The sequence below is a fragment of the Peromyscus leucopus genome, chromosome 13, assembly GCF_004664715.2.
Source record: "Peromyscus leucopus breed LL Stock chromosome 13, UCI_PerLeu_2.1, whole genome shotgun sequence".
Classification (NCBI taxonomy): Eukaryota; Metazoa; Chordata; class Mammalia; order Rodentia; family Cricetidae; genus Peromyscus; species Peromyscus leucopus.
In genome coordinates this window covers 37930000-37942073 of record NC_051074.1, presented here as the reverse complement: position 1 = coordinate 37942073, position 12074 = coordinate 37930000, and the positions used below count along the sequence as shown (strand labels likewise).

At 51.8% G+C, this 12074-nt stretch overlaps 1 protein-coding gene across 4 annotated transcripts in view; it reads right to left on the bottom strand.

Annotated features, from left to right (window-relative positions):
• Window positions 1-12074, bottom strand: part of Prkag3 (protein kinase AMP-activated non-catalytic subunit gamma 3) — a 37662-nt gene that overhangs the window by 4369 nt on the left and 21219 nt on the right. For 2 of the 4 annotated variants that reach the window (XM_037210256.1, XM_037210258.1), the window contains exons 4-13: window positions 5229-5465; window positions 4857-4896; window positions 4270-4461; window positions 3548-3957; window positions 2273-2354; window positions 2078-2136; window positions 1927-1972; window positions 1707-1761; window positions 1182-1308; window positions 875-1040 (exon numbers count right to left, since the gene is read on the bottom strand). In XM_037210256.1, the coding sequence (XP_037066151.1) occupies window positions 875-1040; window positions 1182-1308; window positions 1707-1761; window positions 1927-1972; window positions 2078-2136; window positions 2273-2354; window positions 3548-3957; window positions 4270-4461; window positions 4857-4896; window positions 5229-5261 (1210 nt within the window). In that variant the 5' untranslated portion in view covers window positions 5262-5465. Of the gene's footprint in view, window positions 1-874; window positions 1041-1181; window positions 1309-1706; window positions 1762-1926; window positions 1973-2077; window positions 2137-2272; window positions 2355-3547; window positions 3958-4269; window positions 4462-4856; window positions 4897-5228; window positions 5466-12074 lie in introns of those variants that run through there. The other 2 variants (XM_037210257.1, XM_028893105.2) reach the window with 2 other exon arrangements.

The window sequence follows — 12074 nt, the reverse complement described above, 5'->3', positions numbered from 1 at the left end:
TTGTGCTCTCACATGTGTGAGCATGTGTGTGTGTGTGTGTGTGTGTGTGTGTGTGTGTATGCTCGTGCATGTGTGGAGGCCAGGGTTGACACCAGGCATCTTCCTCTACTGCCTTCCACTTTGTTCAGGCAAGATCTCTCACTGAACCTGATACCCCCAAATTCAGCTAGTCTAGCTGGCCAGCTCATGTCCAGGGGTACCCTGCTGCCTCCTCCTGGGCCCTGGGTTTACAGGCAGGTTTCCATCCCATCCCCACTTTTATGAGTGCTGAGGGATCCGAACTCTGGTCTTGATGCTTAGACATGAAGCCCTTTACCCAATGAACCATTTCCCAGCCCCAACTTTGAAATATCTGTGGCCACAGTCTAACTAAAGAGAGACTCTTACTGTCCCTTTGACCTTCCTAGAACAGGACATCAAGATCCCCTGGTCAAGTTTAGGGTGCACTAATACAAGACAAAAAGAATCTGCTGTTCCCTACTACCGTCGTCATCTTATTGCAGGTAATCTTACCAGTTCTCCTTCAAAGGCAGAAAGGACGAAGAGTCCCCACACATGGGGCATGGTGGTGCACTCCCAAATCCCAGCATGAGGAGGCAGAAGCAGAGGAACTACCATGGGTTTGAGGCCAGTGTGGGTTACATAGCAAATTTCTGGGCTACAGGGTGAGACCCTGTCTCAAAACAACACCCCTGCCCAGAAAAAATTCCCTTTCACAGTAGGGGAAACTGAGGCTCAGAAAGACTAAATAACTGGCCCCAAGTTCAAAGCAAGCAGAGACTTCTAAGACTCTGGCTCCACGTCCTGCCCACATGGTCCTTTCGGGCCCGTCCTTGCCCACCCCAGCTAGAGCCTTTTGCCCTGGGTGTAGTACCAGATTCATTGACCACAGGCAGCGCAGACACACGCCGGTCCACAAAGATGTCCAGCGCGGTCAGGATAGGAGCTGTTTCCAGAACGACAGCCAAATCTCGGAATGTGCCGATGCCCAAATCTTGGATAGTGCGGCAGAGGAAGGAGGGCCGTGGTAACAGGGCACCCTGTTGGGATGGGACGTGGTGGTGATCTCATCAGATCAAGGTGCTCCCAGGGGCTCCAGCTCCGCCCCCTCCCTTTGCCTGGGCTGGGACACTTGACCTTCTCCCGTGGCTCCCCGCTTGCTCCCACCATCCCAGGCTCACAAATATGTGCAGGAATTTGAGTAGCCGCTTGTGTGTGAGGATGTAGAGCACAGTGCCGGAGACCGGGTCCAGGACCGGCAGGCGGTGGATTCGGTTCTTGATGAGGGCATAGACAGCTTCAAACAGACTTTAACGAATGAAAGCAGTGAGACTAGGAGCAATGCGGGAGAGACCGACCATCTGAGGCCCCCCGGACAGAGCACCGGGGTCCCCTCATCCCTCTGCTTCCCAGAAGAAGTGAACGAATCCAGGACTGAGTGGGATAGCACCAGGGCACGATCCAAGAGGCTGAGGTAAGATGGCTCGATCCCTGCATCCCAGACGGTGGAAGAGAACCAACTCCTGCAAAATGTCCTCTGACCTCCACATGTGTGCCATGATAACACACACGCACGCACGCACACACGCACGCACTCACTCACTCACTCACTCACTCACACACTTAAGCAAGCAATAAATGTCACAACAAAAACCTTTGAGACAGACAGATGGGGGTGTGCTCAGGCGAACAGAGAAGATGATTACCTGTCATTGGGAGAGATGGAGACGAGAGGCTTGAAGCACCCTTGTAGGTAGATCTCTGAAGAAAAACCCAGGGTCCCCAATTACCTCATCCTGTCTCCTAACACCTTTCCTTCCTGCAGGCACTGGAGGCTTCCCCACGGACTTGTGCTCTCCAGGAAATCCCACCTTCTCTCCCAGGCCTTGGGCCCAGACTCTAACCCCACAGGCTTCTCCAACTTACCCCTCCAGGTCTCAATCTTATGTTCTTCAATCTCGTAGATCTGGACCTAAAGGCATGGGTGCGACTTTAGGGTCAGGCATGAGCCCTGGGGCATTGGGCCTCCTGAGGATGCCCCAGCTCAGCCCAGCCCACGTGACACCCCAGAACTCACCAGGGGAGATCTGTAGTAACGGTGCAACACCAGGATGAAGTCTGTGATGGTGAGCATGCCTGCAGGGTTGACAGGCCACAAGTTGGGGGGGGGGGAGGTCAGGCCTAGGTGTAAGGCTCCTCGAGGACCCCATCCTGCTGGCGTTCTTACACCATGTGAGGTCCCTCCCGCCATTCCCCAACCCCCTCTCCTCACCCACAAAGCTCTGCTTCTTGCTGTCCCACAGAGGGGCTGCCCTCACGCCGTTGGCCACCATGGCAAAGAAAGCCTTCTTAATCTGAGGGGCAGGAAAGAACAAAGGCGGAGGAGGACCGGCAGCCCCTCAACCTCCCCCCACTGGGTCCTCCCATGGGATCTTCGCTCTGCTTCCTCTCCACATGTGTCTGCCTCTTTCCCATGACAAGACCGCTGTCATCACGTTTACCACACAGATAAGGCTGCTTGTGCTCAGAGTGCTTGTGCCCAGAGGCACCGAGGGGCCATCATTAGATACAGCAGGGTTTCTACATGGACGTCGTGTGCATATAGACGTGGTATAGTTTTTGCTCATCTAAGTGCCAGAGGTATAACTATTCACATAACATATGCAGAGCTACAACACTTTCCTCACTACATTTGACGCTGACTTATTTTGATCCTTGTCCTAAGCAAAACTGCCTACATGTGATGAGCACACTTGGTTTCCATCTTCCCTTTTCTCCCTCCCCATCTCCTCCCTTTCCTTAGCTCTTTTCTCTCTTCTCTCCTGTCCTTTCGTTCTAGGCTTCTGTGATGCTGTTGTTTGGTTTCCAGGCTGGCCTGGAACTTGGGACCCTCCTGCCTCAGCCCCCTCAGGCCTGGGATGGCAAGTGTGGGCCGCTGCACCCGACTCTTAGCACACATCAAGATTAAGCAGAGCTATTAAAATAAAATCTATCCCTCTGTGAAGCACTGGAACCAGATTGTGTTCTGCAGACGACACATATCCCACGCCTCGAGCACGTAGGCATCTTTTGCCCTGCCGTAACACTGATAATGATGGAGTCAGTTTCGCCTAATGGCAGGCAGAGTGGTTACCAAAGCACTTGCTTTTTTTTTTTTCCTGTTGCCGGAGAACCCTCCTCTTGGTCCTGAATGACTCTGCGACATCTTACATAGTTAACAGAGTATTCTTTCTTTGTCCTGGGTTGTCCTAAGACTCCTTTGAAACAGGGAGGAGCAAGCCTCTGGTCCCCATTTTTAGTGATGATGGAGATGAAGTGACCAACCCCAGGTTTTGACAGATTCAGAGTGACAGAGTTGTGATGGCAATTAGGGGGTCCTCACAGAGCATTCTTTCTCCCTACCCCCCCCCCATGGCACTAAGGACTCCTAGAAAGGGACTTGCAGGGACTTCGGCTTGACAAGACATCATCCAGGAGGGTATGAGTGGTAGCTACAGAGGCAGGAGGTTGAGCCCTGAGCTCAACCAGGGTCAAACCAGGGTCTTACCTCCAGCGTAGTGTCAAAGATGACCAGTTTGGAGCTGGTGGCCATGGCATCATAGCAGGTGTGTTCCTGCATGAAGTGCATATAGACCTGGGCCCCAGGCTTCTGCAACTCATCATCCCAGCTCAAGCTGAGAAGTGGGGCCTGTGGGGATGGGCAAGGCCGAGGCCTGTCCTCCCCAAGGCCTTCGAGCTCACCGTCCCAGGCCTCTGGGTCTGGGAACTCGATGGCCAGCTCCAGGTCCCCTGTGCTGGAACCCACTTCTGAGGCTGCACAGTCGGGCAAGAGGAGGTCCCACCCGCTGGGGGAGGTCTCCACTCCAGCCAAGGGAACGGCTTGAGCCAAGGGTGTGGCCTCCTCGGGGAATGTGGCTTCCTGCCTGGCGGACTCAGCAGCTGGTCTGGCCTGGGCACCTGTTGGGGGAAGAAGGCAGCGAGGAGCAGCGTTACTGCATCTTCCAAAGCACGTTCTCGGTGCCTTCAGGGTTTGGCAGCGCTGGGGCGCCCGGATGTTGTGGAGTCTCCGAGTCCTAGCAGACCGCAACTCTCTTCCATCTTTCCAAGGCCGCCGCATCGGGGCTCTGCGCCGGCAGCACAGTTATTGCCTCTCACGTGGAGAGACGGAGGCCACAAGGATGAGCCTGGTCTGGCTCCATGTGATCTCTGGCGGGGCACCCCTCTGGAATTCCTGCTGCCCCCTGTCACTATAACCGACCTTAGCCTCACCTTCTTCCAAACCGGGCGGCTCCACTTCCTCCACAGCCGCCTGCCTTGTCCATCTGGAAGCCTTGACGCCCCGGGTTGCCCGGGTTCTTTCTGGGCTGGTGGTCACAGCTGGTGATGGCCACGAGTTGTCTCCTTGTTCTAGGAAGTCCATCTCTGGAAGGAGGGAAGGACCTGTTCGATTAGGAGGGAGTGCTACAGCAAAACCCAGCACGACGTCATCAGTGACCACATTGGGGGTTTTCAAAGCACCGCCCCTCTCCCCCCAATAGTTTTCATTTTCTATTCGTAGAAATCTTCCGAGGCAGGGGCTGTGAGTAAGAATAGCATTCCTATTTAGCAGCAAGGGACCGGAAACTCAGAGAGGTTAAGCAATTTGCCACAAATCACACAGCTGGGAAGTGGTAAGGTTAGCACCTGGGGTTCAGATCTTCATCAAAGAGGAAAGGGAAGGTGGAGGGGACACACGCTGGGGAAAGGAGGAGGGAGAGGGCCAAGCTAGGGGTTAGGGATTGGGGTTCAGAAAGGTGGGAACCAAGGGAGCTATAGAGAAAAGGCTAGCCCGGGACAGGGAGCCGCGCCCCACCCACCTTGACTCTCTGGACACCCACTGTGGCTCCAGGTCAGGGTCTACACAAGAGAATATCTGAATTGTTGTGAAAATGCTTCCTGTTCTGAAGCCCCTGGGTTGTCCCCTTTAAGAAACCCACCTACCCACACACCACGTGTTTGCACATATGCACAACATACACACTTGCACACTCCTGGCACACCCAGAATCCCACACAGGCACATACATGCAAAATACATACATACATACATGGAACCGGCCTGCTCACACCTACAGAGTACAGTGCACAGCAAGCTCATGGGCCACACACACACACACACACACACACACACACGGCCCCACGCTTGCTGTCTCCCTACATCCCAGCGCCGGCCCCCTGGGACCCCGGTACCCCAGGCAGTGTGTGTTCCAGCTCAGACTCCATGCGGCCAGCCCTAAGTCCGCTAGCGAGTGCGCGACAGGCGGCGGTGGTGGCGGGGTGGCAACTATTCTGGGCTGGCCCCTGGCAGCGGGCCCTCGGGGATCGGGTTCTCTCTGATTGTCAGGTCTTGGGAGGGAGCGCTCAGCCCGCAGCTGTTCCCTCGCCGCGGCTTGGGGGCGCTGCGGAGGCGGACCTCTCATCTCGGAGCTGAGAGTTCAAAGGAGAAAAGTTGGCCATCTTCCCTTTCTCCTCCACGCACACCTCCCTAGCCAAGGATGGGATGAGTTAGGAAGGATACACTCGAGACTGTGAGGGGGTTGTGGGTGGTCCTCATAGAGCAGCCAGGGTATGTCTCTGACATCCCCTTTTGAGTGCCGCCAGCCAGTTTCCCTTCTTAGGTGAAAGAGGGAAGTGATGGGGAGGGCGGGTCAAGCAGGTGGGCACTCTGCTGAGCATCTCAAAGGTGCAAGATGGGATTGAGAGCGTGGGTTCATATCGGTGTGCAGAGGGAGCAACCCCTGAGTCGATGTGTGGGTGAGAGACGAGGGGCGTGCAGGAGCCCAGCCCCAACCCACCGTGAGCACTGGCTGTGCATCTTCCTGTGCCAGAGGGGAACCCAGCCTGTCTCCCGTGGTGGCGGCTCACCCCCTTCCTTGGCATTCCTAGGGCCTGAGTCAGAGTTCCAAATGGGGATCGCTGACCCAGCTGCCTTGGCTCCCCTCTCCCTGGCCCTCCCCTCCCCTTGTCATTCCAGTCCCTTCCATCCGGACCCCCTGGCCCTAGAGTGAACACTCAGGAATGGACTATTGGATTTCCTGCTGGATTTATTGGACGTATTTCCTTTCCTCCATCAAAGCACCTGCAACTTCCCCTGAGGAGGGTGGAGAAGTGTGCAGGGAGGGAGGCTTTGACTTTTCATGAGTGTTTCTGGAGCCTGGATCCATTGCCAGAGAGCGGAACCTCTGAGGCCCAGCAAATGGGGCCACGTCAAAGAATGGGAGGCCATCAGCATGTGCTCAACTCTGTAACTAGGCATGACAGACGACAGTCATACCTGTCACAGTGTGTGGAAATGTGACAATGGCCCACAGCTTGCTGGTGTGCAAGTTTTCCTTGCTAGCTGCTAGTCAGTCTCTAAACTAGGATTTGTTTTAGGTTTTCAAGTAGCATCACTTCCAAACACAAAGTCAGGATAGATAGTTGGTTGCTGTAACAAAGACCCAATTTAAGAATGCCTCAGATGCCGGGCGGTGGTGGCGCACGCCTTTAATCCCAGCAGAGGAGGCAGAGGCAGGCGGATCTTTGTGAGTTCGAGGCCAGCCTGGTCTACAGAGTGAGATCCAGGAAAGGCGCAAAGCTACACAGAGAAACCCTGTCTTGAAAAACCAAAAAGAATATCTCAGGAGAGCCAGGAAGACAGATCTCTGTGAGTTCCAGGATAGCCAGGGCTACAGAGTCAGATCCTGTCTCCAAAACAAACAAACAAACAAACAAACAAACAAACAAAAATGCCTCAGGAGCTTGAGAAGTGGCTCAATGGGTAGGAACACTTCACCTTGCAAGAATGAGGACCTTAGTTCAAGTCCCCAGAACCCACATAAAAAGCTGGATGCGGTCACTTTCTGTGGAGGTGTGGAAACAGAAGGGTCACTGGGGCTTCCTGGTCTCCAGACTAGTTTCAGGTTTAGGAGAGACCCTGTCCCAGGAAGGATTAAAGTGGTGACTGACCACACCTCTCTCTCTCTCTCTCTCTCTCTCTCTCTCTCTCTCTCTCTCTCTCTCTCACACACACACACACACACACACACACACACACAGAGAGAGAGAGAGAGAGAGAGAGAGAGAGAGAGAGAGAGAGAGAGAGAGAGAGCTTCAAACTATAATAGTCTATAGGCAGTCTAGGGCTGATAGGGTGGCTGTGAAGTCATTCAGAACATCTTCCATTCTGAATACAAGACGGCCATCCTGGCTTCTACCTTACCCCTGCACTAGCATCCCAGCCAGAAGAAGAGAAAAGGGAAAAAGGGAAAAAGAAAAGAATCCACACATCTTCTAAACCCTGAAGTAGAAGTTACTCTTCTACCCCCTCACTTCCATTCACAGCTAATTCACCAAATTTAGCCACAAGGCCATGTTTGGCTGCAAGGGGCAGGGAGTTGAGGATCTCAGTCATTATCCCGGGCAGCCCTTCCAGTTAAAATTCATTCAATTCTACCCCGAAAAGAAAAGAAAACTAGACAGTAGGCCCATTTAGCAGTCTCTATTACAGAATGTTTTCATTCCATCGGAAACGGACTCAGAGAAAACAGGCAATGCTTTCCAAGGTCATTTGGCAAGCAAGCAGCCAGCATAGACCTTAATTGGGTCTGGCCGATCCCCAGAGGGACTTTTCATCACATCCAGCCAGCATATTTTGGCCACCCAGGGGCCAGCAATCAAATGAGCTGAAAGATATCTGCATGTGGAAGGGCAGCTCTGCACCAAGGAAGAAGCAAGGAGCAGACGCCACAGCCCATGATGCACCAGATCTGTGTGCACCGTGCAGTCAGGGAAGACTTTCTGGAGGAGGAGGTCCTGTGTGGCGCGTGGAGACTGGAGCATTGCAGGAGAAGGCAGTGGTGTGATTTGAACCTGCTCTGAATCTGTGAAGGGGACATGAGGTATGCTGGGGGCGTTGGGGGATGGATTTTCCAGCTCCACTGTATCACATGCCTTTGGGGATGGTCCACAGAGCTGGCTTCTCATGCAACCAGTGTAAACACACACTACGGCTGTTGCTGTCAAAGTCCTAGGAGAGAGACGCGCTCGGTGAGATGCTATCAGTGGAGGGGTTGGAAGAGGCAACAAGGGTGGGACCTGGACTCTAGCCCTTGCCCAAGTGGTTCCCAAGACAGTGGGGTTGGCCGGAGGGCACACATAGAATAGAGGATTTCTGAGCTAGAAATGGAGTTCGGCGATAGAGAGCATTCACCTCAAATGTGGGAGAACCTGAATTCCATGCCTCACAGTGTGCAAAGAAAGAAAAGGGAAAGAAAACAAATGGGAATGAGAACAGATATGGGAATGAAGAGAAGAGAAGAAGATGGCCCGGATGTACCGCAGTTGGTAGAATGCCTTCCCAGCCATGGTTTGATCCCCAGTTCCTCATAAATCAGCATAGTGGTGCATACTGTAACCTCAGCCCTCAGGAGGTGGAGGCAGGGGGTTAGAAGTATAAGGTCATCCTTAGCTACGTAGGGAGTTCAAGACAGCCTGATGTATATGAGACCCTGTCACAACACACACACACACACACACACACAGACACACACACACACACACAAACCAGTTGGGTAGTGGTGTCACACACCTTCAATACAAGCACTTGGGATGCAGAGGCTGGAAGATCTCTGAGTTCAAGGTCAGCCTGGTCTACAGAGCGAAATCCAGAACAATGAGGGCTACACAGAAAAACCCTGTCTAGAAAAACCAAACCAAGCATTCAAAAGTCTCATATCTTCACATTAGTGTTTGGAGATATTTTATAATAGTTTATTGCATATATAATAAATTATTTTCTTCTCAAAAAAAAAAAGAAAAAGAAAAAACAAACCAAACCAAACTAAACCAAAACACCAAAAAACAAAACAACAACAACAAAAAGCCCAACCAACCAACAAACAAAAAACCCCACAAACAAATGTGCAAAGGAAAGGCGAATTCCTTTTAGAGCCAAACAAGTTTGCTCACATTCTTCCAGGGAGCCATACCAGTTTGAGAGAGAACAGGCAAGAACTCCAAGTCTAGAGAACCCTGGCATGTCAGCAATGCTTACATGCTACCATTGGCTGTGGTGACTCAAATTGGGGGCCAAACAGCCTCCTAAGACTTTTGAGGATGTCAAATTGGCAAATAAACCTGACCATTAAGGCCTCACTTGACCCTCCTCTCCGGTTATTATCCACCCTACACGTCTCCAACAGCTGGAAGACATCTGGGAAAACTGGAATGTCTATGAGGCAGGCATGCCACCCCCACCCAGCTGCAGTGGGTACTGGGTAAGGACCAGCTTCTCATGGGCAAAGGCGTCTGTTTGGGAAGCCGAGGTCCCAGAGAGTCTGGACTTGGGGGTTGTTAATATCCAGTGGCCTCTGCATGGTGGTCATCCTTTCCTATTCTGGAATGTTTTAATTATATTTATCCTGCTTCTCTTCCACTGTCATTAGTGGGTAGTATGAAGGACAGGTCTCTGCCTGATGGGCTATGGGGCATCAGAACAGGGCCACCTGGTAATGGGATACCCATGCCTTAGAGAACTGGTGTCTAGGTGGAACTGACTCACTGTTCTTCAGAAGGTGTGAATGTTTTCTTCCTATGAGGTAGGCAAACCCATGGATTCTTTTCTCTCTTTCTTCCTCTATCAGTAAGACCCCACAATTACATTTCCCAGTTTCCTTTGCAGATTGTGTGACCGTGTGACTAAATCCGGCCAATGAGATTTCAGCAGCATTATCACATGCAACTTCATAAGGGTGCCCTTGGAAGGGGGAAACATCCCCTAGGCTCCTAATGGGGATTATATGATGTCAGCACTGGGGCAACCATTAGGTCACCATGGTGGAAGACATAGGCTGAAAATGACCTCCTCTACCCTCTTCTAGATCAACTTATCTGTATCTGTTTTGTGTTGCCCTGACAGGATATCCTAGACTGGGTAATTTACAATGAAATTTATTTCTCATGGATCTGGAGGCTGAAGAAATCCAAGATCAAGAACCTTCAGCCATCAGGGACTTCATAGCCGAAGGCAGAAGGGCAAGGAAACATGCTTTAGTGCAAGAGAAAGGTGAACTCACTCAAATGGAAACCCACTCTCAAGACAACCAGCCTACTTTCATGAATGCAGCATTCATCCACTCCCAAGGGAAGACTCTGACCTCATCACCCCTCAAAGGCCCCTTCTCAGTGTTGTTATACAGGGGAGATCTTTCCAACATACGAACTTCGGAGACCCAGACAGATCATAGCATATCCTCAGCCCCATCCTCATCTGGCTTTCTTGGCTTTGGACAGTTACATCAGAAACAAAATGGCCTTGTTTGAGCCACTGAGAAGTTGAACCTTTGCTGGAACAGCCCAACCTTTCTCTGGCCAGCACTCCCTCGGTGGGAGTGGGTTAGGCTTAGCAGTTCCCGAGTGCTGATAGAATGCTTATGCAGTATTCGATAATCTCCCAGACACGGTGTGAAATGCATCACAGGCAGCTGGGCCTGTGGCCCTTCGCAGCCCTGTGAGATGAATCGTTTTATTATTTCTGTTTTGCCGATGAAGAAACAGCGGCAAAAATAGACGAAGTAACTTGATAAAAAAATATCAAGTGATGGAGACAAGGCTAACATTTACCGTTTCTGGATTCCAGCAGCCACAACTGACATACGAGATGACTTGTAAAAAGCTCAGGCCTGTCGGGCACTAGGTGCTCAGTAAGTGGTTAGTATTGCGTAGTCTCCCCTCACCACCTGCTCCCTGGCCTCCAGACTTCCAGTTCCGAGACTTTGAAGGCAGACCATGTGGGGTGGCTCTGATTCTTACCTCACCAGCCTTCAGAGTTGAGGTGGCCTCCTCCAGCAGAGACAGAGCTGTACCATACTGAAACTGTTGTGGTTTTCTGTGTAAGGGAGGGTTCTACCCTGCCCTGCCCTCCCCTGCCCTGCCCTGGCCCTGCCTCTACCCTGCCCTGGCCCTGCCTCTACCCTGCCCTGGCCCTGCCTCTACCCTGCCCTGGCCCTGCCCGCCACCCTTGACCACTGTTCTGGTTGCCAGCCCCACCCCCACCCATCCCCTCGGGCAAGGCGAATCGGCAGAAGGCACAGGCCTCAGCTGGGTAATGTGTCCTCCTTTGGTGGCTGGTTTTCATCTCTGGCTGCGGAGTTACGTTTCGTGTAACCCTACTTCTTGGCTCTCTTACACACTGGATATATAATAAGGGCTGTGCACTTTGACCCTAGGGTGGATTTGGCTGCCTTCATGGCAGAGCAGATTTGTCTGGCACATGAGGCTGGAGATCCTGTTTTTAAGTGTTGTTGTTTTTTTTTAATCAAAGGGATAAAAACACCATGAAGAGATTGAGGGGGAGCGCCCTAGATGAAATCTATCACTGGGAACTTGCAAATGGGGTAACCGAGGCCTGAGTGGTCCAGACACTGAGAAAGTGGCCTCGTCCACCCTTTCCTGGAGAACAGCATGGGTGCTAGAGTCCCAAGGACCTGGACAGAATGAATGTCTTGTTAACACAATTCAGGTGGCCTCACAGCCCCCTTCTGGACCTTTTTCTGGAGGGATGCTGGGGATGGTGTTATATGCAGATGTTGTTGGTATCAGGAATGTCTTTGACTCTCTTTGGGCAAAACTTTAGGTCTCCTTTCAGTGCTTTAAAGAATGTTCTCTCTCTCTCTGTATGTTTTTCTCTAAATAAATAAATGTAAAAATAATTTTAAGCTGGGCGGTGGTGGCGTATGCCTTTAATCCCAGCCAGCACTCAGGAGGCAGAGGCAGGAAGATCCCTGTGAATTCGAGGCCAACCTGGTCTATAGAGCTGGTTCCAGGACAGCCAGGGCTGCACAAAGAAATCCTGTCTCAAAAACAAAAACAAAATAACAATAATAATAATAATAAACAGGAAGCAGAAGAATATTTTCAGTACTTAAAGTAAGTGCTAAAGTAATTCTTTTGGAGTGTGTGTGTGTGTGTGTGTGTGTGTGTGTGTGTGTGTGTGTGTAGAGAGAATTTCTCTGTGTAGCTTTGGCTGTCCTGGAATTTGCTCTATACACCAGGTCG